At 36.2% G+C, this 27,604-nt stretch overlaps 3 protein-coding genes across 7 annotated transcripts; 2 read left to right on the top strand and 1 right to left on the bottom strand.

The window, feature by feature from the left end:
* Nucleotides 1-370: 370 nt before the first annotated feature.
* Nucleotides 371-6,792, top strand: LOC7459054 (putative potassium transporter 12). 4 transcript variants are annotated; one of them, XM_052456368.1, is made up of 10 exons: nucleotides 669-866; nucleotides 1,325-1,403; nucleotides 1,569-1,797; nucleotides 1,898-2,146; nucleotides 3,002-3,052; nucleotides 3,604-3,864; nucleotides 4,705-4,757; nucleotides 4,844-4,958; nucleotides 5,082-5,336; nucleotides 5,606-6,792. In XM_052456368.1, the coding sequence occupies exons 1-10, from the start codon at nucleotides 820-822 to the stop codon at nucleotides 6,652-6,654; spliced, it is 2,388 nt and encodes a 795-aa protein (XP_052312328.1). In that variant the 5' UTR covers nucleotides 669-819; the 3' UTR covers nucleotides 6,655-6,792. The 4 variants fall into 4 exon arrangements, with proteins under 4 accessions (XP_052312327.1, XP_052312328.1, XP_052312329.1 ...); XM_052456367.1 differs by lacking the exon at nucleotides 1,325-1,403 and having other exon boundaries at nucleotides 371-866; XM_052456369.1 differs by lacking the exons at nucleotides 1,325-1,403; nucleotides 1,569-1,797 and having other exon boundaries at nucleotides 719-866.
* Nucleotides 6,793-11,296: 4,504 nt separating this feature from the next.
* Nucleotides 11,297-17,098, top strand: LOC7474234 (potassium transporter 6). Its single transcript, XM_002315768.4, has 8 exons — nucleotides 11,297-11,666; nucleotides 11,748-12,243; nucleotides 12,348-12,401; nucleotides 13,214-13,474; nucleotides 13,597-13,649; nucleotides 14,349-14,472; nucleotides 14,746-15,000; nucleotides 15,833-17,098. The coding sequence occupies exons 1-8, from the start codon at nucleotides 11,628-11,630 to the stop codon at nucleotides 16,891-16,893; spliced, it is 2,343 nt and encodes a 780-aa protein (XP_002315804.1). The 5' UTR covers nucleotides 11,297-11,627; the 3' UTR covers nucleotides 16,894-17,098.
* A 2,529-nt stretch (nucleotides 17,099-19,627) lies between these two features.
* LOC7459053 (uncharacterized) lies at nucleotides 19,628-23,380 on the bottom strand. 2 transcript variants are annotated; one of them, XR_002983915.2, is made up of 8 exons: nucleotides 23,006-23,380; nucleotides 22,847-22,927; nucleotides 22,573-22,749; nucleotides 21,898-22,068; nucleotides 21,546-21,755; nucleotides 21,378-21,466; nucleotides 19,916-20,856; nucleotides 19,628-19,819 (listed from the first exon to the last, which is right to left on the bottom strand). XR_002983915.2 is itself a non-coding variant. In XM_024609269.2 (7 exons), exons 1-7 carry the CDS (start codon nucleotides 23,109-23,111, stop codon nucleotides 20,224-20,226), a joined length of 1,467 nt encoding a protein of 488 aa, XP_024465037.2. In that variant the 5' UTR covers nucleotides 23,112-23,380; the 3' UTR covers nucleotides 19,881-20,223. The 2 variants fall into 2 exon arrangements, 1 of the variants encoding a protein (XP_024465037.2); XM_024609269.2 differs by lacking the exon at nucleotides 19,628-19,819 and having other exon boundaries at nucleotides 19,881-20,856.
* Nucleotides 23,381-27,604: the final 4,224 nt, after the last annotated feature.

Below are 27,604 nucleotides of genomic sequence, written 5' to 3'. Positions count from 1 at the left end.
GAAAAGAGAGGGGGGGTTTTCACAGAGAATGAGAAGGTATTTTGCAGGAGTTTCAGAAGGAAAGAAAGACGGAGTATTTTTTAAAAATAATTTTCAATGTTAATTAAAATTGAATTTTTATAGAAAATTAGAGGCTCTGTCATCTAATTTTTTTTTAAATAGATTTCAAACACATAAATTAATTTAACAGAATTTAATCTACAAGGTACACATAAACTATCTCTCTCAGAGAAAATAAAGTGTTTGTTAATGCGGTGACCCACGCTAACAAACGGGCCCAAATAAGGCAACCAACTGTCAAGTCAACGTGTTCCGTTACATTTAATAGGAAGGTTATCTATTGGTGCGACGATGTCTGAAAATAACACTGCTTTTTGTCCGTTACTTATAATTGGCGCTGTTGTTATCTTCTTTGTCCCTCGTATTATTATTGTTATTATTTTATATTATCTTAGCAACTCAAATTTAGTACCTCTCAGTGTCTCCTAAAATGCAGTGCTACACCCTCCAATGACTGCTTCAATCTGTGATTACTGAATATATAATATAGGTTTTGTTCTTAAAGTGGGTCGTTTTGCAGAAATATGGAAGGAGATGATGATCGGATTGAAGAGAGCAGTGTGAGGTTGGTGGGTAGTAGTAACGATGGCATCGTTGATGGCGGTGGTGGTGGTGTTGGCGAGTCGAGGTGGGTGGATGGTAGTGAAGTTGACTCAGAGTCACCTCCTTGGTCTTTGCTTGACGAGAATGATAGCAGCCAAGGGTATGGATCTATGAGGAGGAGGCTGGTTAAGAAGCCCAAAAGCGTTGATTCTTTTGATGTTGAAGCCATGGAGATTGCTGGTGCTCATCACCACCACTCCAAGGTACTCATAATTAAATTATCATCACCATTTACTAATTACAATTTTTTTAATGGCTATCATACTTTTCCCTCGATGTATATTCGTGCTTGTGAAGTTGTAAATTGGGGCAAAATGCTATAAAATTGAGTTCCTCGTGAATTTTGTGAGTTGTGACCAATGATAAAGGTAGGGAATTGATAAACACCACCATCATTATAGTTCGTATAGTTTGCAATTTTCCCATTTATTGCCTTTTGTTTTGGAGTAAGCTGAGCATGTGAAAGGGTTTTATCAGTGGCGATTGTGGGGAAGAGCATTCAATCTGGCATGGTTTACCCCAACCTATGGAATTCATGACCACTTATCACAGACTGCAAATTTTTTCTTGGTCTGATTCTTCGTAGTTAGTTTAGCAAACATTTGGCGAGGACTAAAATATTTCCAGCTTATTATACTAAAATACTTTGCGCAATTTTTAGGAATTCTATAAACAGCACTCTTTCTGCAGTCGTGCTTAGAATCTATGGAAAGAGAGCACGGCCAAAAAGGAGTTGGAAGGTGAGGAGCTTGTATAAGTCCCAAATATAACTTCTAGGCATTCATAAAGATCCAACCCACTTTGATAAGCAGCCAAAAGTGGTTTGCTAGGATACAAAGAAAAATTTGCGAGTCCATGAGATCTGATTTTTTTTCTATTACTGAACCATTACTTTAATACATTAGGACCTTTCAGTTTGGCAAAATCTTGCATTGGCCTTCCAGACACTGGGTGTGGTGTACGGTGACTTGGGTACAAGCCCTCTTTATGTCTTTACTGATGTTTTCAGTAAGGTGCCCATCAGGTCAGAAGTTGATGTCCTGGGAGCTTTATCCCTAGTTATTTACACAATTGCTCTCATTCCACTAGCAAAATATGTTTTTGTAGTGCTCAAAGCAAATGATAACGGGGAAGGTAAGAGATCTCTTTTCAAATTGATCAGTTTCTTCTTGCTTTATTGCTAGAAATCTCATGGACCGTGTATTGATTAACACATCGATAATTCTGATTGCAGGAGGAACATTTGCTCTGTATTCACTGATTTGCAGATATGCAAAGGTCAATATGCTGCCAAATCGACAGCCAGCTGATGAAAATATTTCAAGTTATAGGCTCAAATTACCAACTCCAGAACTGGAAAGGGCTTTAAACATAAAAGAAACTTTGGAGAAAAGATCATCCTTGAAAACAGTGCTTTTGCTTTTGGTTCTGACAGGAACTTCTATGGTCATAGGAGATGGTATTCTAACCCCCGCGATGTCAGGTACATCAATGTGTGTTGTGTCATTGGCAGGTAGCCAGCCACTAAACAGTATATGCACTTAATCAAAGCGTTTGGGAATTTTCTAATTGCATATGGTCTTACAACTCGTGGATTTCTATTTTCCATCCACCATTTAGAACTGGAGAATATTCAATAGTGAAGGTGCTATCAATCAAAAGCTATGAGATTTCATAAGAAATCGGAAATTCCTGCAAAACATTTCGTGAATGCAAACAAAGCCTCTTAGAAACTAAGCTTCTGAATATCACTAAAAAAGAAGAAGAAAAAGAAAATAAGGTTCTGACTGTACATGCTACATAACTGTGGGCATTTAAGGATTTCTTGTCAAAGTCCAATTTGATGAATTTCTGCGAAGAACCAGGTAGAATTTCCTATTGGATAAATCACGAGTGCTGATTCATTGAAATCAAACTTATACAGTAAAAATGTTTTTGTTTGGCTTGCTTGTCCGTGTGATAGGTGGAGTGGTTGCAATTTCCAAACAGGTGGAAGCTTTTGTTTAAGAGAACTATTTTCATGAAAACATAATTTGCTGTTGATTTCATTTCAACATTAATGTAGAATTGTGTGTTTAGTAATGTGCATCTGCAAAAGTGCTTATGGACTGAAAAGGCATCAATTTGATGTTTTCTAGGTCCAAAAGCACTTTGGAAATACATTATCAAACTAGGGGGATGAGGCCTTTCGAACTTGTTTGTTGGTGCTCTGTATCAACAATCATGGTGGAGTGTTTTATTGCCATTTCAATGTTATTTTTATTTTATTTTTTGAAATAGAATCAATTCTGATTGCCTAGAGTGACACTAATGCACAATCATGGCATCTCTCATGCAGTGATGTCTGCTGTGAGTGGTCTGCAAGGTGAAATATCCGGCTTTGGTACAAGTAGGTATCTTTTTTCTTGTTTTCTATAACTTCTCTAGATGCATGCGTGGTCACTTGATTGTTTGAGGCCTGTAGTAAAGAACTGAAGAACTGAAATATTTATCATGCGTCACATATCCATATGTGATGTTATTAAAGTTTTTTTATACCTTTTTTTTTTCACCATGCAATGTTGTTGCAGTCTGAGAGCTCCCCTAGCATGTGTGAAATCTAGGCTTATATTGTGGACTGCTTGTTTTGTTGGGCCAGCATGCACAAAAGGATAGCAAGTTTTATACAAATCTGATGATATTGGGGTGGATCCATGTTAGTAGGAAATATTTTATTATGAATCCACTATATTGCTGGAATTAGCTATCTAGTTAACTCTAGCTAACTCATTAGAATTCACTTTACTGTACATTTGTATTTTTTAACAAACAAAACAGAATAGAAACGATCCAATTCTGGGGAGACTTCCAATTATATATCTTTTCCCTGGCTATTGTAGATGCAACCAATAATGAATTTTGGAACCAAAATAGCTCAAATCTCACTGGTTTTGTCTATAGGTGCTGTGGTGGTTGTCTCAATCATAATCCTTTTGGGGATTTTCAGCATACAGCGGTTTGGAACTGGGAAGGTGGGTTTCATGTTTGCTCCTGTACTTGCTCTGTGGTTCTTTTCTCTGGGTGCTATTGGGATTTACAATCTAGTGAAGCATGATATCAGCGTCCTCAAAGCACTCAATCCAGCCTACATCTATTTCTTCTTCAAGAAAAACAGCAGTGCTGCTTGGTCAGCTCTTGGTGGTTGCGTTCTGTGCATTACAGGTGCGTACTGTCCTAAACTGTGAGCACTACTAGTGGGTTAGCTACATTCTTATCTTCCTCAGCTTCCCTGGTCTTATCGGATCTACTGGAGACATCTTTCCTCGGTAAGAGAAGATGTACTCATCCTTGCTCTTTGTTTTTGAAGTATGCTACCCACACTAACAGGTTAGGAACCCTGATTACTGTGTTAATCTATAGATTAACCCATTTGACTTTAGCTGGCAAGGCATCCACTGATTTTCTCCTGGTATAAAGATCACTCTACCTGAACCTCTGTTGTGCTAATGTTTCCATATGACTGATAAAATTGTTCTCGCATATCAATCATTCCTGTTGTGAAAAAGTCTCTCTTAAATTGTTTTTTTAGGGACACAGATCCTATCAGTCATTGAATGAATAGACACGCCGACAGGTACTGGTATCAAGTCTGTTCTTGGTACAGACATTTGGGTGATCCAGTTCATTTCATTTTATTTTTAACTGTCCGCATTGCTTCCTTTGACAGGAGAATGTTCTGATCTGTTGCTTGCTTGCCTCTCTTATATCTCTTGTAACACATTGTTTCTTTAATGTTAGATATTATGTAGAAGTTCAGTGGTCTAGGTAATGCAAAGATATGCTGATAGAGTAAATTAGGTGTTTTGTTTGGGCTGCTATATTGATTATTTCAAATTAGGTTTGGAGACAGCAACTATAAAGTACAAAGGCTGATTGATGCATCAGTCTTGCTTCAAAGTGAAAATGACAACCAACCTTTTCTATTCCATCTTTGAGCTTGTCATGTGGTATTGTAGAAAAGATACCTGTTTGATGCCACAACTTGTCTGTATGTCGTTTCAGGAGCTGAAGCAATGTTTGCTGACTTAGGGCATTTTTCAGTGCAATCCATACAGGTTTAGTTCTGCTTCCCTGAATTTCTTCTCTTTCTTGAAGATTCACTTCATATATTTCGCCTAATTACTCTTTACTGCTTGCACAGATTGCCTTTACTTGTGTAGTGTTTCCCTGTCTTCTCTTGGCTTACATGGGCCAGGCTTCATATTTAATGAAATATCCTGATTCTGCAAGCAGAATATTCTATGATTCTGTTCCAGGTGACTTTTGCCACTAGAATGAATACTAACATTAGTTTATTCCCCTTCTAAATTGTCTCAAATCAAAATGTCTATATGCTGGATGCAAATTTTGACACGGTTCCTAAATCTCATGAATAACAGAGAGCCTGTTCTGGCCAGTCTTTGTCATTGCCACACTTGCTGCCATGATTGCCAGCCAAGCAATGATATCTGCTACGTTTTCATGTGTTAAACAAGCAATGGCTCTTGGATGCTTCCCAAGGCTGAAGATTGTTCACACCTCAAGGAAGCTGATGGGCCAGATTTATATCCCTATCATCAATTATTTTCTAATGATAATGTGCATCATTGTGGTTTCCATCTTTCGAAGAACCACGGATATTGCCAATGCATATGGTTAAGTATTTTCCTGCTTCTCCATCTTCAAAAAGTGTTCTTTTTTCCACATTCAAAATTTTCCTTGGAAATTTTCTGGAGCAGAAAACCCTGCTGGTGCCAAATGATTTCCAGTTGGAAAATTGTTGCTTTCCAATATAGCATGTTAAGTCGTTTTTAAATCTTCCCCTGTGAATCTAGTGATTTCCTTGAAGAGAGGGACTGGGTTAATACTCGTTACTAATCCTACAATTCTGGGCTTTCTAATGGAACTTGTGTTGTTCTTGCAGGCATAGCTGAAGTTGGTGTGATGATTGTGAGCACCACGCTGGTCACACTTGTGATGCTACTAATTTGGCGGACCAACTTGTTTTTGGCTTTGTGTTTCCCGTTAGTGTTTGGATCTATTGAGCTCATTTACTTGTCTGCAGTTCTATCGAAAATCTTAGAGGGTGGGTGGCTTCCGCTTGCTTTTGCTACGTTCTTTCTATGTGTGATGTACACTTGGAATTATGGGAGCGTGTTGAAGTACCAGAGTGAGGTAAGAGAGAAGATTTCCATGGATTTTATGCTTGAGCTTGGCTCCACCCTTGGAACTGTAAGAGTTCCAGGAATCGGATTGCTGTACAATGAGCTTGTCCAAGGTGTTCCCTCAATTTTTGGGCAGTTCCTGCTGAGCCTTCCAGCAATCCACTCTACTATAGTATTTGTTTGTATCAAGTATGTCCCTGTTCCAGTAGTTCCCCAAGAGGAAAGGTTTCTTTTCCGAAGAGTTTGTCCAAAGGACTACCATATGTTCCGCTGCGTTGCCCGATATGGTTACAAAGATGTCAGAAAGGAAGGTCACCATGTGTTTGAGCAACTTTTGGTGGAAAGCCTTGAGAAGTTTCTGAGAAGAGAGGCTCAAGATCTTGCCATCGAGAGCAATTTGAACGAGTACTTTGATAATGTTTCCGAGAGGTCAAGGGATTCTGGAGCTGCAGGTGGTGATGGGACAGATGAACTTAGGGTTCCTTTAATGCATGATCGAAGACTGGAAGACGCAGGAAGTTCTATTTCCGAAGAAACTTCCTCAGCATTTCCCTCTAGTGTTATGTCCCTGGATGAAGACCCAAGTCTGGAGTATGAGCTTTCAGCACTTCGAGAAGCAATGGATTCGGGATTTACTTATTTACTGGCTCACGGGGATGTGAGGGCAAAGAAAAACTCTTTTTTCTTCAAGAAACTGGTTATTAACTACTTTTACGCATTCTTGAGGAAAAACTGTAGAGCCGGTGCTGCTAATATGAGTGTACCCCACATGAATATCTTGCAAGTCGGGATGACATACATGGTCTAAATCGTTTTTATCATTCAAGACTGTCTGGTATTTTTTTTTCGGTGTTAGCTACCCGTTTGCAGTCTCTCCACTTGAAGCTTTAAATTAAACTTGCGGAAACAAGCAATGAAAAATAATAATATTAGCATTACAGTTGCATCTGGGTGTATTGTAGCGTTCATGTAGAATTCTTGATGAATTGCTTCCTGACATGCTTGCCTTCTTCTAATATGTGGTCATCTCCATATAACCTTTCAAGTTTCAACTCGGATCAACAATTGATTCTGTGGATCATTTCATTTGGTATGCTATGAAAGACTCTCGAGACATGTTATGTCTCCCTCGATCCCCTGGACTGGAAGCTTCCAGAAACAATGCTCTCTTTTTTCTTCGGAAGTGTCTCGAGCCATTAAATGGTCTGGTGCATGTTTTCTTCCAGCAGATTAAGAGACTGTTTGGCATTGCGTTTGTAACTGCGTTTCACCAAATTTTGAATTTTTTTTTTTTGCTAAAATTGAGTGCGGTTTGTACTTTTTGGATCGTTTTGATGTGCTGATGTCAAAAATAATTTTTAAAAAATGAAAAAACATCATTGGCATGTATTTCGGCACAAAAAGCTATTTGAAAAGCACCCGTAACCACACTGCCAAACACGCTCTAAAACTTACGATATGAGTGCTGACGATGATGAAGAATCAAGATGTAGAACCTGTGAAAGCTTTTCAATCTAAAAGTTTTAAGCAGTTAGGTGATGTTTCCAGATATGATTCATATTAACTTCTAACATGCTCTCTAAAATGAAATTCTTTAGGTTTGAAACTTACATAAACATCACATTATCTTATATTTAATTTTTATCAAATAAATAGGTTTAATTTTTATCAAATAAATAGAGATGGTGAGATTCGAACTCGTAACCACTTGATCATCAATACTCTGATATCATATTAAAAAACTATCTTAATCTAAAAACTTAAACAGTTAAATAAGATCTTTAAATATAATTCATATTATTTTCTAGCAAAACTATCCTCTAGATTTTATTGATTTCTACTGGATGTCGGTCCAGGTCTAATGAACGTGTAGACAAATCGAAGTCCAAACTTCGACGTAAACTATACGGTGGACTTTTTCCTTTCTCTTCCTCTTCCTTTTCTTTATTGGCATCCTTTCTTTAACATTTCTGGAGTGGAATCAAAACAAGTGGTAGGAAAAATAGTTAGATCCCGGGGTCGATTTTTTCTTGTCTTTTCCTAAAAAGCAAAGGCATAAAGACACTACCAGTCTAACTTTGCTTATCCTTACTGTTTCGAAGCATCAGCGTCAAGAGGTGCCATTTGCTCTCGGATGGATGCATTATGCATACGCAACTTGGAGGAGTCTTCGTCATTGAAGTCTTCTGGCACGTTCCAGAAATCAAATTTTAATTGCAATCAGAGTGGTGGATGTATCACTGTTGACACCCACACACACACACACACGTAGACACACAGACTTGCCTCTCAGAAAACACAATTATTGTTTTGACGTGCCATGTAGCAGTCGTCTTTAACACCTTTATCTTTGCAAAATGAAAACTCGGGATCCTGTTTGCGTGGTCCAGAATCTTCCTGTACTTGATTTAGTAAATTAACAGGAAATAACCAGCTTGAATTTAGAAAGGCTATCCATGAACAGCTGAATATTCAAACAAAGAAAGAAAATCAAAGAGGATTTAATGGATCCGAACTATCATAGTATAAATATTAAGTGGTTTATGAGTTAACAATAAATAGCTGGTTTTCTTGAGGTAGAGAAAGCTATAATTTATCCATCGTTCAAGAAAACCCCTTTATCTGCCTCGAATATTCCATTAAGCTACAGAATATTCTTAGGAAATTACACTCCAACAAGAAACTATTACGATATACAAATATTCATTCACTGAAAGATAATAATTATTATGAGAATCCTTAATAAATTTCAGTTATATATATTTTTTACTTTATTTCTTGCAGTATTTGCTCATGGTCACGCAATAATTAAGTATTACTGTAGATTTTTCATTGTATAAATATTATTATGGATGGATTGTCCAAGATTTTGAAACGACATCGTCCGCCCAGTTTACAAAAAAATAAAATCAATCACGTAAGTTTTGATAAAATAAACTAGGTGGGTTAACCTAGCTTTCCAGACCCAGCAATGCTTATTTTTTACTTTTTTTTTCTCTATTTTACAAAAAAAAAATCAATCACGCAAGTCTTGATAAAATAGGCTAGGTGGGCTGGCCTAGCTTTCCAGACCGAGCAGTGCCTATCTTTTACTTTTTTTCTCTTTATTTTTTTTTTAAAAAAAATCAATCACGCAAGTCTTGATAAAATAGGTTATGTGGATTGGCCTAACTTTCCAGACCCAATAGTGCCTATCTTTTACTTTTTTTTTCTTTTTTTTTTTTAATTTATATTTAAGTTAGTGCTCCTCTCCTCTTTTATTTTATTTAGAGAATCTATTTTAAATGATAATTATTTTTTTAGTTATGCATTTAAATTTAAAAAGTTTCTCTATTTCATTTTCTTTTTTTTATGGATGAATTTTTTTAAAAAATAAAAAAATTAGATAATATTTTTAATATGCACTGCATTACATGATGTTTTTTATTTTATTCAATCAATTTAATTTATATCACTATTTTTATTATTATTTGCTTAAATAAAAAAGTATTTTAAAATTTATTGTATTATGAATTGGTATAATATAATAATATTTTTGCACTCCACATTAATAACCAAAGAAGTATGTTCATTTGGCATTATTTTGTTAACACAGTAGATTGATTTAATTATTCTGGAAAAGAAAAGGAAAAAAAAAAACTAATGACAAAAAGCTTTTTAGTATCTTTATTTTTTTCAAAACAATAAAATAACTAAAATATCCACACAACATATTGTTTTTACCTAGCTTTGAAACTCGTCCTGACCTGACAGGTCGATCTGGGATTTGACCGATCCAGGACTAGAATCGGGCCGGGTTGAAGAAAAAATCCTGTGTGACCCGGCGATCCAGTTGCAAACCCATTGACTTTTGTTTTTTTATTAAAATGACGTCGTTTTAATTAAAAAAAACTGACCCGACCGACTTGGTGACTCGATCAAAACTCAGAACCCGGATCTTAAACTGGGATGGCCACCAGACCAGGATTTAAAACTATGGTTTTTATTAATGTCATAGCGCGCGGACACCGATCTGGTATTTATTTATCTAAAAGCCGCATCACATATCTTTCTTTATCTGTCTACTTGGTGTTTATTTTGCATGTGTCCCTAATTTACCAGTAGTAATAATGTGAGCACCAAACCAAATATTTTCCCGCTTTTTTTTTATTATTATATATATATCCTAAATCCAAGCATGAGAGTACTCTAGTTGGACTGGGAACTTCTTTTACCACTGCAAGAAGTTTTCAAAGGCCAAGTGATTTCTCAAAGATCCTTCCTCGAGTCAGCTAAGAACCCTAACTCCATCTCTGGTCCAATCACGAGAATTTGATTCTTTAAATCTGAAGTTACTAATTTAAATGTTTGTTAATCTAAACAACTCAGTAAATATCCACTCTGTCACACAGTTGATCGGTTAGGGTTGCATCCACTCCGGTCACTCTGTCACACTTTCCATCTCCTCTCACTAATCCCCGTGCTAGAAACCTCCGAGGCTTTTCTTGTTTTGGCGAAGAGATGGAGCTATCCTAACACCAGGTAATTAGGGTTTTTCTATAACCGCCCCAAGTTCACACATTTAACATATATGATTGAAAATTTTCAGTTACAATGATTGATTGATTTATTTCCGTAAGTAAATAAAACCCTAATCCATAATTAAATACTTCCATATAATCAATAGAATTAGATTATTTCATGTTAGAAAACTTTTTAATAATAAAAAAAAAACAGTGCTCCATTGCTCTGTTTCACATGTTTGTTGAGGGAATCCTTACAGATGCACGTAATCGTGCTACTCTTTCTTCCTTCTTTTCCACTTGTTTGTTGAGAAACAAAAATCTATAAAAAATTAAACACATGCAATCCATTTTTATCTCTTGCAACAACTTGTTTCATGTCAAACACCACTCCGACATGATTTACATAAAGCTAAGGAAGGAGGAGGAGATAGAAGCCAACGGAGTTTTCAAAAGATGCCCGAGTCTGATCATGCGGGCTCAATTGGAGAGCACATCAGGACTGCACCACCCTTCGCTCCACCTGTTCAAATCACAATAGAGTTCTCGATATAAATTTATAAAGAAAAAAAGAAGTAAATAATAATCACTTGGTTTTGAGCATGATTATAACTTAGTTCTTCGTATTTGAAAAACCACAAACTAGTCCCTTAGTAATCTAACTCATGTTCTTCTCTAAACGAGCACGATGCTAGTTTTCTATCAGAGTTTAAATTTTCAAAGGGTGAGTTTGGTATGTAGCAAGAAAACAAACTGATATTTTCAGTAAGACAATGTTCAACGGAGAGTGAAGAGCTTAAGCCGTAGATTTTGTTTAAAAAGGACTGGGTTATAATTGCAATAAAATCCCAGGGACTAAACAAGTAATTTACCATAAAGAAAATGCCCTCTGAATGAGGAAACAAAAAAAATCCTCACCACCTAATTTCTTTCTTGCTTTGTTTGTTTTTAGTTTTTTGCCTTTTCTTGTAGGCATGGAAGCACTACCTAATTTATGTCTCTCTCAAAGCTTTTTTCTCTCTTAAAAAAAGGCACGCAACGCATTTATTTTAGCATTTCGTGTTTCTGCTTGTGATGCTTTATTCGTGGTTGTTCAACTGCTCTGCTGTCGACATTCAGCATTAGTGCTCTGTTCTCAGCCAAATGAAGAAAACAGATATCTTTATCTTGGCCTGCAGTTTTTCAAATTAAATCTCCTCCATTTTTGTTAGTTTTGAACAAATGGGTCATCGTCGAAACGAATATTACAACCTGTGAAAGCTTCCCTCTCAGTCCCATCATGGATCTGGAATCTGGGGTTTTTCAAAACCATGTGAAGGTGACTTCTTTTTTTAGTATTATTATTAACCTTTGTTGCAGAAGAAGAATCATGTATATTTTTTTTTTGGGTGTGTTTCAGAAAGAATCATGGAAGACAGTGTTAACTTTGGCATATCAAAGTCTAGGAGTTGTGTATGGAGATTTAAGTACTTCGCCGCTGTATGTGTACAAGAGCACGTTTGCTGAAGATATTCAACATTCTGAGACAAATGAAGAGATTTATGGCGTGCTCTCTTTTGTTTTCTGGACCCTCACCTTGGTCCCTTTGTTAAAATACGTGTTTATAGTGTTAAAAGCTGATGATAATGGTGAAGGAGGTACTTTTGCTCTCTACTCCTTGCTGTGTCGACATGCCCGAATCAACTCACTCCCCAATTGCCAGGTGGCTGATGAAGAGCTCTATGAGTACAAGAAGGATGCTGCTAATACTTGTTTGACCCCAACAACTGCTTTTGGATTAAGATTGAAATCTACTCTCGAGAAGCACAGGGTGTTGCAGAGGTTCTTGCTTTTGTTGGCTTTGATTGGGACTTGTATGGTCATTGGTGATGGTGTCCTTACCCCTGCGCTTTCTGGTAATCATCACTTATTAGATCACTTCTAGCTTGTAAACTTTCTGTTTTTATTTTTTAGGCTCCAATTGTATTGTTTGTGTGACCGTTGGATACCATACGTACAGTTTTCTCTGCGGTTTCTGGCCTTGAGCTTTCCATGGCAAAAGAGCATCACAAATGTAAGATACTTGCCGCTTCTTTTCTCATTTTCTGTTTTGGAATTCCAATGTCCTTTTTCAATGAATACGATTACATTCTTTGTAGTAGATTAATTATGGTCAACTGGCTTGAGTGGGTAAGGTTACTGCTTTCGCTCTCTCTCAAGGTTTCTTCTGGAAGTTCTCTTCATTGGAGTACCTTTTGGTTGGAATTCAATGCCGTGATAAGCAATTTGGAGCTCATCTTTGTGCCTGAGTTATTCTCTAGGTTTCGTCAACTTCATAATGCGTCCTGTTCTCTTGATTTTATTTTTTTTCTTTAGAACTTGTGAAACTTGCTTATTTTCATGTCTATGTAAGTAAATATGCATCCTGTTTGCTAAAATCGAAGAACTGCAGGATGGATCTCCTGATTCTACTTTGTCAATTATGCAAAATTGTGCCAATTAATATGCTAAACTGGTATTTGTATGGCACAACTCTAGAATTTGATCATGCTAGATGAACTCTTCATCTCTCTCCCCACTTTATTTTCTCTAAAATATTTAATGCGAAATAATGTGCTTGATTGGAAAATTTTCCATTGCTGCGATGCTCAATAAGGAAAAAAATAATGTTGACGAATTCAAATTGAAACTGCAGAAAGGACGACAAATGTGACCATCCTGTAGAAAAATGCCAAACAGAATTTCCAAGTTTGAAAAAGCAGTCTCTTTCATATGAGGCTGCTTCTTTTCTTATTCGTACTGCTATCACCATCGGCACTGTGCATACCGTACATGACTTGCCTCTTACTGTGATATTGCCATCTGAAAAATTCAATAATTTTGCAGATGTGGAAGTTCCAGTTGCGTGCACCATACTCATTTGCTTGTTTGCCCTTCAGCATTATGGCACCCACAGGGTTGGGTTCTTGTTTGCACCAGTTGTTCTCATGTGGCTTTTGTGCATCAGTGCCATTGGGATATATAACATCATACACTGGAATCCTCATGTTTATCAAGCTCTATCACCCTACTACATGTACAAGTTTTTGAGGAAGACTCAACGAGGAGGTTGGATGTCCTTGGGTGGGATTTTGTTATGTATAACAGGTATTATTGGATTGACTGCTTCTTTTAGGCCATTTACAAGCAAAGAGGAAGCCAAGCCATAATCACTGGAACATCGTTCGCTAACCATCCTCTTGGTTTGTTTTTTTTTTTTTTAAATACAGGCTCAGAAGCTATGTTTGCTGATCTAGGACACTTTTCTCAATTATCAATCCAGGTATATATACTCTTAAAGAACTCAATTCTACTCAGATGAAGCTTTCTGTACTGAATTAAGTTGGTTTGCCCGTCACAATATTAGTTGTCAGATCTACTACTTTCATTCTGCATCACTTGCTCTTACAGGGCAGCAAGTTGATTTATGTGGTTTGAGCTTTGTGAGTTCCTATCTTGCATTATCTCGATGCCTTACTAGGATTTTGATCGTGCAATTGTAACTGTAAGTAACTAATGGAATTCATGAGTATTTTGGTTTAGTTTGGGGTTGTGGCCTAGGGTATTTCTTTTTTCTCTTGTCACCAAGTTCTATCTCCTCCTCCTAAATTCTTCTTGCGACAGTACCCCAGGTACTTTTCACAGCTATAATGACATCCCATTTTCTACAAAACAAGTTCCTAAGCTACTTTGATTAAGCATTTACCAAACTCTAGCTCACCATGAATCCTGTGTGGCACAATACTAAATCTCCCTGCATACAGTTTTGGACAAGATACATAATTTATTTTTCTTTCATGATATCAGAAGAAGCACTCAAAGTCTTGTTTTCCAGCATAAAATAGAACTTAAAAAAAGTATTCCCATTCAAAAAGTAATATAGAAATAAATGAGTGTAAAAGAAAAATAATATGGTTAGGATTAAATGACCTGAAATTACATTAGTCAATGCCTTATTCTAAAAGTTTTTCATGTCCTGCAGATCGCTTTCACCTCCTTGGTTTATCCATCGTTGATTCTTGCATATATGGGACAAGCTGCGTACCTATCTCAGCATCATGTTATTGATAATGATTACCATATTGGATTTTATGTGTCTGTTCCAGGTAGGCACCTTTAAGATTTCTTCAAGAAAATTATATTATTTGGATATGACTAATGCTATTCTCCTCGAAATAAGTTTTCTGAATCAATTTCCTGAATAATGTGAACCATTGGTGGGGTGAATCTCACTGGTGGGTCCCACAAAAGACCGAGCATCAAGTGGCTAGGTACTTTTTAGGAAACTCATTCGGGACAAATATTTCAAGACAGATAGCATAATTCTTTGGATAATTATGCAAGTTGACTGACCAGAATTACCAACGTTGTTGTTCCAGGTAAATTACGATGGCCAGTTTTAGTTATAGCCATCCTTGCTGCAGTAGTAGGAAGCCAAGCCATAATCACTGGAACATTCTCTATAATCAAACAGTGCTCTGCTCTGGGTTGCTTCCCAAGAGTCAAAATAGTTCACACATCATCCAAAATCCATGGTCAAATCTATATCCCAGAGATAAACTGGACTTTGATGCTGTTGTGCTTGGCTGTTACTATTGGTTTCAGGGACACAAAACGTCTGGGTAATGCCTCAGGTATGACCGTAACAGTATTGAACACAAGTGTGTGGTCCTTTTCTGTGCACAGCAATCTAATACGCATATTGTTTGTTTATTTAAACATCCTTTGTGCTGTGGGAACTTTAGGTTTTAGCTTCAGCTTGCGGCATGTTATTCAAAGAATCATAAATACATGTCTGCTACTTAGTTGTTCAGTACCACCTACCAAAGGGCATTTGCCATGAGATTGGCCTTGATGAATGCAACCATATCTCTTCGAAATCAGATTATTTCTTTTGATGATAATATGTGAGAGGTATTGTGTGAATTGAATTTTCCAAATCTAACTATACAAGTTTCAATGCTAAGACTTTACACCAGCCAATTCATGGTACTGGTAGTAATTTGTGCTAAGAATGCTGTAGTGGGGAAGGAGCCCATTATCCTACGTGTAAGAGTCTAAAGATCAATGAACTCTAGCATCCAAATGGCAGGGGCATTACATGAAAGTCCATAGACTATTCTGTCTGCATGAGGAGCCATTCAATTGTATGTATGCAGATGCATGAATCGACTGTTTGTGCAGTAGTGTAGCAAGGATATGACAAGAAAGAGAAGCTAGATTTGTCCATTTGAATTCATTTAAAACTTTTAAATGAAACCTTAATGTAATGTGAAAGAACTCACCTAGATTTAGTTTGCTAAAATGGTAGGATTTCGGGTTTTATCCAAATGAATTCCAAGATATTGATCTGCTGATTCTGAAGCGTTCTAAAATCTCCCTTAATGCTTCATGAAAAATCAGTTTGCGTGAATGGATTGACTGAAATTTCATTACTGTTTTAATTTCTTGCTTATTTTGAAACAGGTTTGGCAGTTATAACCGTCATGCTAGTTACTACATGCCTGATGTCTCTGGTTATCGTCTTATGTTGGCACAAGACTGTCTTCCTTGCAATATGCTTTGTATGCTTTTTTGGCACAATTGAAGCTCTTTACTTCTCAGCTTCCCTCATAAAGTTCTTGGAAGGGGCCTGGGTCCCTATTGCCCTCTCATTCATATTCCTGATCGTTATGTGTGTGTGGCACTATGGTACACTCAAAGCATACGAATTTGATGTCCAAAACAAGGTCTCCATTAACTGGCTACTTAGCTTAGGTCCCAGCCTCGGTATTGTGCGTGTTCGAGGAATTGGCCTCATACACACGGAGCTGGTGTCTGGAATCCCAGCAATCTTCTCCCACTTCGTTACCAACCTTCCAGCATTCCACCAAGTCCTGGTCTTCCTCTGCATCAAATCTGTCCCTGTTCCACATGTTAGAGCCAAGGAACGGTTTCTAATAGGGCACATTGGCCCAAGAGAATACAGATTATATAGGTGCATTGTGCGGTATGGATATCGTGATGTTCACAAGGATGACATGGAGTTTGAGAAGGATCTTGTGTGTAGTATAGCAGAGTATATACGCACAGGGAACGCTGAGCCGAACGGTGCAAGGGATGAGATGGAGAGTGAAGATGACAAAATGACAGTAGTTGGAACATGTTGTACTCATACAGATGGAATCCAATTGAGGGAGGATGATGTTGACAAAATAGAGTCAGCAGGCACCTCAGAGTTGAGGGAGATTAGGTCCCCACCTGTGATGCAACCTAGGAAAAGAGTTAGATTTATAGTACCAGATAGCCCGAAGATTAACAGAGGTGCTAGGGAGGAGCTGCACGAACTTATGGAAGCTAGGGAAGCTGGGATTGCTTACATACTAGGGCATTGTTATGTTAGAGCCAAGCAAGGGTCTAGCATGCTGAAGAAGCTTGTAGTAAATTATGGGTACGAGTTTTTGAGGAGAAACAGCAGGGCACCGGCCTATGCACTAAGTGTACCACATGCATCTACTCTGGAGGTGGGGATGGTATACCGTGTCTAATATTTTTTCGTTTTACATACAGGATAATAAACCTGTCATGTACATCTTGTAATGTTGTGTAGTAGATCATAAAAAAGCCAATGCAGTGAACAATGTGGTTGATGATGGAGCTCTTGCTCTTGCGCAGTTAAGATGTTTCCTGATCACTTACAATTGGCCTCTTTACAAGTGTTGAAGGGTCTTTCGAAGGAGCCATTTTTGCACTGATGCTCTCTCTCTTTTTCTTTTTTTTTATAAAGGGAGCTTTATCTCGTATTGAAAAGGTAAAAGACTTTGTTATATTTTATAAAGGGATAGATATTAAATCAATAATTGGATGTTGGAGGGAAGAAAAACAAATTTAGATTATATATATGATAGCACTTGACATTATGTAAAATAGATATTTTTTTAAAAAATTAATTAATTATACATGACATCTCTTGTCAAGGCATTCAATTGATTTATTTGAAGGGTAATTGTATAAGTATATTATAAAAAGATATTATTTTTATTATAAATATCAATTTGAGACCGACAGAAATTAGTAAGAAAACAATTTTCTTCTCTTCCAAGTTCCAACATGGCGGCCAGCCGGCCACGCTTTACACAGGCCAATAGAAAAGAAGAAATTTCGTTTTCAATAACTATTTAGAATGAAAAGAGGATTGCTAGAAAAGGCTTGGTAGGCTTTGCATTCTGTTCAACCAGTAATAAGATGCAGATGAATTTAGGCTATAATATGTACAGGCAGGGGATCAGATTTATTTTCATGCGGGTCTCCCGAGAAAGATATTCTTGTTGATGTGCGCACGTGTGCCAGACAAGTTGCCATTCTTGACAGGCCAACAACCTAAAATTAGGTCGTACGATGATTGATCATCTCAAGCCCCTCGTTCTTTCCATTGATAAATTTTCTTAGGAACTCCTGGGATATATATATATATATTCTTCTTTCTTTTATGATAAGGATATCTTCGAATCAAGATTAAATCTAGGGGCGGAACTATGGCAAGTTTCGGGGAGATTGGCACCCCTAAATTTTATTTTATTTTATTTTATTTTATTTTAATCCTTAAATTTTCAGATTTTTCATAACACTTATGCATTTAGCCTTTTTAAAAATAAAATATTTGCTCTCCAAACTTATAGTTTCTATGATGACACCTCCAATTAAAATTTTCTAGTTCCACCCCTGACTAAATCCTTATCAATAAAAACCCCTTTTGGATAATTTTAGAACCATACTTCTGTATCAGCTTGGTGTGTTAAGAAAAATTTAATAATTTTTTTTTTAATGGTAGTTCTAGAATTAATTAATTAGAAAGTCATTTTTGTAAAAAAAAAAAAAACACTAAATTAGTGTCATCAAACCAAATTCCTTTGAAGATAAAGAAGGTTACACCTTCTTCTTTTTTTGCTTAATTAGTGTTATGTGAGCTTAATTAGTGTTATGTGAAGTGTGAACTTTGTCGTTGGTCGATTAAATTATTTTTTTGATAAAAAAATTATTATGCTTTTTTTATAAAATCTTTTTCACATAAATTATGAAGAGTTTCCTCTACTACTTGTGCTAGGTAACATGAGTGCGTTGGTTACTAGATCAAAAGTTCCATGTACTGTCACTAGGAAAATGGCCTTGCCATGATGATGAAGCATTTTAAGCTGTAGATATTTGATGTTGAAGTAACTGGCTTTCCAATGGATAAATTCCAAAGCGGCCTTTTTTGCAGAAAACAAATGGACTTATTCATCTCCGTAGGGACTGCTCTGGGGTTTTCATACTCGTAACCCCAATCACAATCCATGCTTTCTGGAACTCGGGGTTATTTACCATTCTCTCCTTGCTTCAGGTATATAGCTTGCTTCTGACGGTCACTTTTAAGCTTCATTGGAACTCAGATTTGGCTTTCTGCAGTTTGGACTCTTTGGGGGCTGCCAATAAATAGTTTGCTTGGAGCGATAAATTTTGCCCTTTTAAGTTGCTGTGTCAAGAAATAAAGCTAACACTACTTCTGGTTGTTCTTGCTCAGCAACAAGGATATGATATCAAGGAATTATTGCAGGCAACCTGATACGGACCAAATCTCTTCATCCACTGCTTGTTCAAGCAAGACTTGTTCCTTGTGTACCATTTCCATGTATTTGCCATGTTCCTATGCAAGAAAGGTCGAGTAATAGATGGAAAGTGGAAGTGTTTAAAGTTAAGTAGCTGGTCTTGGCTATCAGGTCAAGAGAACATGGTTTCAATTATTCTGCAACACTTTGCAACCTATTTTGAGCATCTTCATCGCATTGTCCATTTTGGACGGATTCACGCTTGGTTACCTGTGGAGTTGTCAACGTTGCGTAGTCAATCGGTCATACTTCACGTAAGTTCTTCTGTGGTTGTCTCATTTTACAGAGAGCCACAGAATGTTCTTGGAGGAGAGGGTATAATTGTTGAAGACTGCGGAGGGGGGCACGTCCTCGATATTCTACACGGTGACTTCCAGTTCCAGGCCGCTCACATTTCTTCCTCTACTTTCTTAATTTAGTCATTTTCCGTGGTAATGATCCCTCTGAATGTTAGTGGCTTTAACTGACCACTTAATTTTGAGAGATTTTAGACCGTCGGTTCATCTCCTTATAAACTTACCATGAGGTTGATCAACAGTGTTAATTGACCAAGCTGGAGGACTGTGCGTGTACACAGATGGTTACCGAAATAAAAAATTTAATACCCTAGTTAATTAATTAAGAACACTTGACAATCGAAGCATAAAAGTTTGAGAGCAGATTATCAATATCTTCACGATGCTTGCCATGAACATGAAGTTGGAGAATTATCGAAGAATATAGTTAAGAAATATCAAAATCCTTGTTTCTTCTTCTTCGTCTACTTTAGCAAGAGAGCAGGTGATGCTTGCCCATGAACATGAAGTTGGGGAATTTGGACTCTAATTGGCTAGCAAAAATTAAAACAAAGGTTATAAGGTCAAAAACGAGAAATTAAAGTGAGAGAGTCATTTTCATCCCAAAAGGATCAGACATCAAACTGTACCTTCTTGTTATGGAACAACAGGTTGGCTCATTAATTTCTGTCCAAAGGGCCTTCACCAAATCATTGTCAACCACGCATTCGATACACATAGAATCAGAGAACAAGGCATCTTCATAACTTCTTAAGACCAATTTTTATCAAAGCACCATGTAATGCAACTATATTATTTTTACCAGACCGAGTGAACCCTAAAAAGCAGTAAGCGGCTCCCAAAAAACCTCCATTCTCTAAGAATAAATCCTGACATCGAGTATATCCCGAAGCCTCCAAAATCTCTGCATATTGTCACATATTCAATACCCATTTGTTTAATGCAGAGAATTGGTTCGAGAGCGGATGTTGTGGCGGTTGTGTATCGGATCTCCATAATTTACAGGCAATATCACCGTAGTTCCATGCTTCACATCCTGCTCTTGAACTGCCCCAAACACAATCTCATTGGTTTTCTCGTAGCTTTGCTCATAGTAAGTATGTGGGGTAGAGGATTGATACCGATGATGATACTGCTGTTTCTGCTGCTGCTGCTGCTGAAAATCTCCATCCCACCCACTATAGATAGAACGACTTTGCCGCCATTGATGCATCTTTTCTGTATCCTTTGACATGAATGGATAGGTTTTCCTAGGCGTTGGGGTTCTGGTTTCAGTCGAAGGCGGCTCGTCTTCATCTGGTATCACAAAGCTGTCTTGCACAGGCCAAGAAGTTGATTGCTGCTGGTAGTTTTGATACTGATAGCTTGGTGGCTTCTTTCTGAAACTGGGAACTATGCCTCCCAAAATTTCTGCAATAGATGCCCAAGTGTTGATGAAAAGCTTGCCAAGGGATCCGAATAAGCCTTCCTCATGCTTCTCCTGTTCATCTTCTGTTGGGATTAAAGGTGGCCTGAATGATTTGATAGGCTTCTGATAAGGATTTCCTGTAGTGCTAGTTTCCATTGCAACCTGGTCCACCAGAAGCGCAGAATAGAAGGTTAAACAATCTGTCCATTGTGTACTAGAAGATGGTAAAATGCAGATAAATGCTTTGCCAGGATAACTGATCTATGTTTGGCACTTCAGAGAAATGTGACCGAACTACTTTCAGACAAGAGACGACATTGCCATTTTGGCACTGAATAAATGAACCAAGATTGCATGGCTAACCTCAAAGTGAATTGTCTAAAAGAAATTCATTTTTAAATTTCGTTTGCATAGATTTATTTCTTCCTGGCAAAGCCATAAAGCATAATTCTGCAAAAGCTTATCTGATAGTGTCATCCATTCACCAACAGAGGGGAAAACTATTACAGAGTTAGCTAAACAAATAAAATAAACAAGAGTAAAAAAAAAAAAAAAAGACAAGTTCGAACTACTCCATGGAGAATAATTTGTTTAACTGTCCACCATAAAGTATCATTGTAGATGTGCTAAGGAGTAAGGATTCAAGAAATGACAATTTGTTGAAAAATAAAAGTGACACTTACATTCTGAGGAGAAACAATCATTCCCACCCTGCGTTGCAGCAATGCTAGCATGTAACCGAAGAAGCCAGCTGCTAGCAGCACTGCAATTCCTGCAAAGAGAAAGATCACCTAAACATCAAAACATGTTGACAAATAATAGAAGATAAAAATTCAGATGGATCAGTTTACCAAGCGGAAAACCACTTCCATATTGATAAGCACAGTCATCAAAATGCAGCTGGATCTCTCTGATGGCTTGGTTTCCTCTGTCTATAACAAGTAGGGAGCAACTGCTTCCAATGTAAAGCACGTCAAAATCATTAGAAAACTTCGCATCTTCACTTGCCCCATCAACATGGCTCCCTCGGCCCCATTTCCCTCCAGCAATTGTTGTAACCCCTACATGAAGATTTTTCAACCATATCAGCAACTAGCATCTACAGCCAACATTAGTAACAACCTTATATTGATAACAGTACTCAAGCCCCACAAATCTAAGGTTGCCCTTAAACCCCTCCCAAACAAAATACTGAGCATCTACCTGCATCACTTATCTTCCTGATTGCCATATTCATGGTGTCTGCAATATAAATGTTTCCTCTGTCATCTACAGTAAGCCCTTTTGGGTGGTTCATCTTTGCCTCTCTCAACTTTCCATCCACATGTCCAGAGTATCCTTCATGGGATCCAGCTACCAGCTTAGGTCTGCTGTCTGCACGGTAAATGCACAATTGGTTTAAGGTAGAGGAGATGTAGCAAATTGTTAGTTGCAATCCACTACACCACATCGTGTAAAGTGCAAATATGAAAAAGAATTTCTTTGTAAATTGCAGCGCGCGTAAGTTGCAATCCACCACATGAACAGTGAGGAAAGTGGTATCTATATTGAACTTCACGAGGCTATTTCCAGAGAAATAAGTTTGTGCAAGCATCTTTTTTCCAATAACATCTGAGAAAACATCATACGCGTCAAATAGAACAAGCAGCTTATCTGCATTCTAAATGCAGACTATTGAATAATGGCCTATAAGCTTCTTTGTCTTTTGTTTAATACAAAGTTACAGGAAAAGAAAGGTTATGAGAAATGATTGGTAGAGGCAAAATATAAAAAAAAACATTACGCTCAAAACAAATGCATCAGAGGAACAGGGAAACTTATCCATGAAGACAAGGGCAATCAATCAATATCCCAAATCATTACAAAAAACCCACTTACAGAGAGACAGGGAAGAAGACATCCTGTAAATGTTACTGTTAACAGAGTCCAGAATCAGAAGCTCTCCACTGGGCAACACCTGCACGGAGTAAGGCTCAATCCCGAGCTTGCTTCCATCAAACACTGTCTCCACGGTATACCCGCTCTCAAACTTCATCATTGGACGACCAGAGATCACTGTCAACGAAAGTTCCATGAGCCCAAAACCAGCAGGAAAAAAAAAACAGAACAGAACAAAAGGAGCAAATGTGGCGGTAGAATCAGAGATCCAAACCTGTTTTGGTGGTGGATTTCATAGACCATAGCCACTTCATGAAAGCAGGCACGACATTTGAGAAAACCCCACTAACAATCTCTACGAAAAGAAAGAAATTAGGCTAAAATCTTCAAGTCGATAAGCAAAAACCAGATCAAACAAAAGCAGCTTACTCACTTGCTGGTGAAGTAGTAGTAGGAGCTGAAGTGACACCTCCAAAAAACAATAGCAAAATAAAACACAAAACCAACACATTCTTCCCCATTTCGCCCATTACTTGCATTCTCAAGGGAAATGTGAAGAATCAAGCTCTTTGCATTGGCAACAAACCCTAGTTCATATCTGGGTTTTTAAGCAAAAAGTAGGGGGTTTTTTAGATACTACGAGAGAGAAATAAAGAAAAGTAGCTGATGAGATTTGAGAAAGGAAGATAGGAAAGGTGAAAAGAGACAAGGAAAAAAGTATAGCGAAAAAGGAAAAGGCAAGTGAGGTCACTGACTCTATGCCATTGCCAGTTGGTGGTGGGGGTGGGGTGCTGCGCTACTCTCTCTGCTAAAGAGACCCTGTTTTAAGCTAAGAGAAGCGGGCAAATCATTTTTTCCGTGCCTGTGGTTGTTAAGGATAAAAGAGCTTGGCAGTCCCTGTTCTATTCAATTTGTTCTAAATGGTCCCTCACATATAACATCTTCAATAAAGCCCCTGTACTGTTTCTTCTGCACGCGATCCTCATGTCCAATTGCTCCTCTAACGGTGATAATTTGACCCTTAACTTGGAATATACTTTTTTCTTACTTCAAAAATAATGAGAAATTACAAAACAATCTAGACAGCTTAAATTCTCTAAAAATAGATTTCAATAAAAATAATTATAAAATATGCTTCTCTCTTGTTATATATTTTTTATCTCTCACGGTCTTCATCATTTTATTTATCTTAAATTATATATTAAAATTAAATATTTTTTTAATGAGTAATTAGTTTATTCACTCATCATGAACTTAATTTGAATAAATTATTTAACAATAGTTTTTTTTAACAAAAAGAGCAAGCGTTCCTAATTTTTTCTAACTAATTTATTTATTTTTAGCAGCTAGAAAATTCAGAATTATTATTTTTTATTTTTTATCAATATTTTTCATTTTAGAAATAAAAAAAATGGATTGGTGTCATATTAACAGGCGAGAGGATGGAGCAAGAGGGCTATATTAATAAACTTTTAGTATGAAGATCATATCGACAAAAATTGAATGGTACAGGGACCTCCAAGCTCGGTACTGCTGATTTTGTTTTTTAACAGATTACTGCCGATTGTTGGTGTCATATAATGCCGGTTTTTTTTTTAATCTTGTAGGATCGTCTGGGCGTGATTTCCCTCTTGCACGTTGCGACGTCACATTTATTTTTATTTTTTTATTTTTTATTTTTTATTTTTTATTATTATTATTATTTATTTTTTTTATTCTCTACCCAGGTGGTGGAATACCTTTTCCGTAGACCTACCTTTATTTGTCTCCATTCACTGCTTCTTCTTTTTTATGCCGACCAGCTAGTTATTATTCGTTTAGTTAGTGTTTGGAAGGGAGATAAATTCTGTTTTTATGTGGTTTTAAAAGTATATTTTATTTAAAAAAATATTAAATTAATATTTTTTATTATTTTTCCTATGGTTTTGATGTATTAATATTGAAAAAAAAAACACATACTATGTTACACTATTAAATACATACTTAATCCTAAAATATGAAAAATAGGAATCAGTTATCCAGCTCCACATTTCTGCTCAAGAGTTGTTTGTATCCACAGTTTAACAGTGTTTTTTTTAATTTAAAATTATTTTTTGTATTTTTAAATCGTTTTAACATGTTGAAATTATAATGAATTTTTTTTAAAATTAAATTATTTTAATATATTTTTAAATAATAAATACTTTAGAAAACAATCCCCTCGTTAAATACAAAACATTACCCTGAGAGCTGGAGAAAGCATACACTGATCTGAGATACAATCTTCATCGATCTTTCTGTAACTCTTTTTTATTTTTATTTTTATGAAACTATTTAGCATGTAATTCCCGGTGGTTTTCCGGTACAGGGACCAGTTTTCTGGATTCTTTTCAATTTCTCATAGCAACAATAAAATCTTGGCAAAATAAAGTTTAACTAATTGTTTTTTAATAAAAGCCTACCAGCTTTAAAATGTTTCCTTCCCGCTAATTCTCTGCAAATACTGAGTTTTCCTAGCTATTTATTTATTTATTAAAAAAAAATCCTTATCAAGGCGTGAAAAGTGACAGCGGTGCACGCCAACTCGACAATCGTCAAAACTCAAAATCTACCGGATAGCACAATTAACTTATAAACAAGCGGGACATCCGAGATAGAATCAATCTCACGAGCTCTTAATTAAAAGAATAACGGTAATGCGATGTCAGATAACAGTTAAATACTATCGGATATGCTTTTATACCGTTGGAGGTTGTGCCCATGCCTAGCCCGGTTCGGAGGAGCAAACTACTATTATATTATTCGATCCAACATCGAGGACGTGTATTTATCAGAGCAGTAACTCTTTGGAGAGCATCCGATAAAAAATAATATCCTCGCGCAGTGTTTTTTTTTTTTTTTTTTTAGAGAAATCTAAAAAATATCTTCAGTTATGTAAATATAATTTAGATATAAAGAATAATTTGGATGGAAAATTAACGCTGCCTCGATAATTTTGGGGCATACTTGGTATTTGTGTGTTTATAAGGTATTTATTTGTTTCATAATAAAACAACTATTTTATTATAAAATAAAATTAGAACTAAGGCACCGATTAAACAGGAAACGGTAATTGATTGCCAGTACAGCTTCACGTGAACAATCACGTGTCTTTTGACTCGTAGTGATAGAAGTATCAACTATTACATTGTAGGAGTAGAAAAGTTTCTAAACGCAACAAAAATAAAATATTTAGACAGTTTTAAGATGTATTTTTAAAAAATAAATTTTAACTGGGAATTAAATTATATTTTTATTCAATATCAAAATTAAAATATATTGAATAAACATGGGGGATATGCAAGAGTCACGAGGATAAGCTTAAAAAAAAAAAAGTGAAAAACTCAATCATCAAGTATCATGGTATTAGATGATGAAAGTGGTAAAACAAATGAAACTTAATTAAAAAAATTCAAATAAACCTGGGTTGACTAGGTAAGCTCGTGATGCAAGTTATGCACGTCATTTGATTCAATAAATTTTTTATATTAAAAATTATTTTTTATTTAATTATATGACGATAATGCATGTGAAAACTTTCTTATACTAAATATATTTTTAAAGGAAAAAAATTGTGTTAGACACATGTGATTGACATATAAATGATAGATTATTGATAACAAATAGTGAAATTATATTTTTCTAGTTCTGAGCTAAATAATAAATAGATCATCAATAAAAAGAGTTAATTTTTTTTTTAATAATCAAGGGATAAATAAAGTTTTAAACAAAAAAAAAAAAATTATAGCTCGAATGCTGCAAGTAAACCCATTAAACTAGCAGTTTCGTTCATGAACTCAATCAAGTTTAGTGTTTTCCTTTATTATTTTTTTTATCTCATATATAAACACAACAAAGCTTGAAAAACAGAGCCCGTGAACATTAGGCCAAAAAAATAGCCCAACTCACTCTCCTGGCCCTTGCTTTATTTTTTTAAAAATTCCTTAACAGTAGGGTGGATAACTGTTTTTTTTTTAAAAAAAAAACAAGACAATAAACAACGCGTTGTATGTGACAGTAAATATCGTGTCACCTATTTTTGTGTAGAATTTGATAGCTAGAGGTAGCTGGAAAAACGAGGTGTTGGTTGTTTTGGGTATAAAACTTATTTTTGACTCAAAACATATAAAAAATACTCTAAATACCTTGATAAATGTATCTATAACCTAACCCCCAAAAAAAAAAAGATAAGAAAACCAAAATCAATTTGAATCCAAAAACATTATGCGGTCGGATCTATCTCATCGAGTAGATAAAAGGAAAAAAAAAACTTAGGCGAAACTCCTCAAATGAAAATAACTCATTAACATCGATTTTAACTATTTTTGGTTGCTGAAATCATCATCAATGACTATATTTTAATTTTTTTGCTGGAATTCAGCGATCATTTCTCTCTAAACTTTGGTATAGAATTAAAAGTTGCCATTTATTTTACCAGTTTTTTTCACATTGTTCTTCTTTTTTTCAATCCAATGCTCTCTTGTAAAAAAAAATACAATTAAATACTAATTTGAGCTTAACTGTAAAAAAAAAAAAAGTTAGATAATCAAATTAAAAATTAAAAAAAAATTATTTTAATTCCACCAATGATTTCATGATTTACAAGACACTGAAAAAAAATTTCAGCTACAGTGAAATATCACAGGGCTTAATTTCCGTCAATTTTGCGATCCTGAACCAAATCATGACATTACAAGTGATTTTAACGATCACATTTTGCAGCCTCTTGGGCTTACTTTTGATTGTTTTTCGATGGTTCATCACACTCTCTGAAAGTTAAAGATGAATAGAGGACAGAAGGGGGGGAAGGTGATGAAAGCTTGAGCCTGCAACAGCATCCTTTGACATATCTTATCTGTTTTATATATATATATATATATAAGTTTATATGAAAGCTAAGGGAGGCCCAGGAGCTGAGGCTTCTTGGAAAACATGGCTGCTCCAAATGGTAGAAGCTCAATAAAGGGTATTGGGCCGTCATGTCTCCGTCGTGGTCTGTTTTCCTTTAATTCCC

This window comes from Populus trichocarpa, chromosome 10, assembly GCF_000002775.5.
Source record: "Populus trichocarpa isolate Nisqually-1 chromosome 10, P.trichocarpa_v4.1, whole genome shotgun sequence".
Taxonomy (NCBI): domain Eukaryota; kingdom Viridiplantae; phylum Streptophyta; class Magnoliopsida; order Malpighiales; family Salicaceae; genus Populus; species Populus trichocarpa.
Note: the sequence above shows the minus strand (reverse complement) of the source record. Positions and strands in the feature narration are given on the sequence as shown.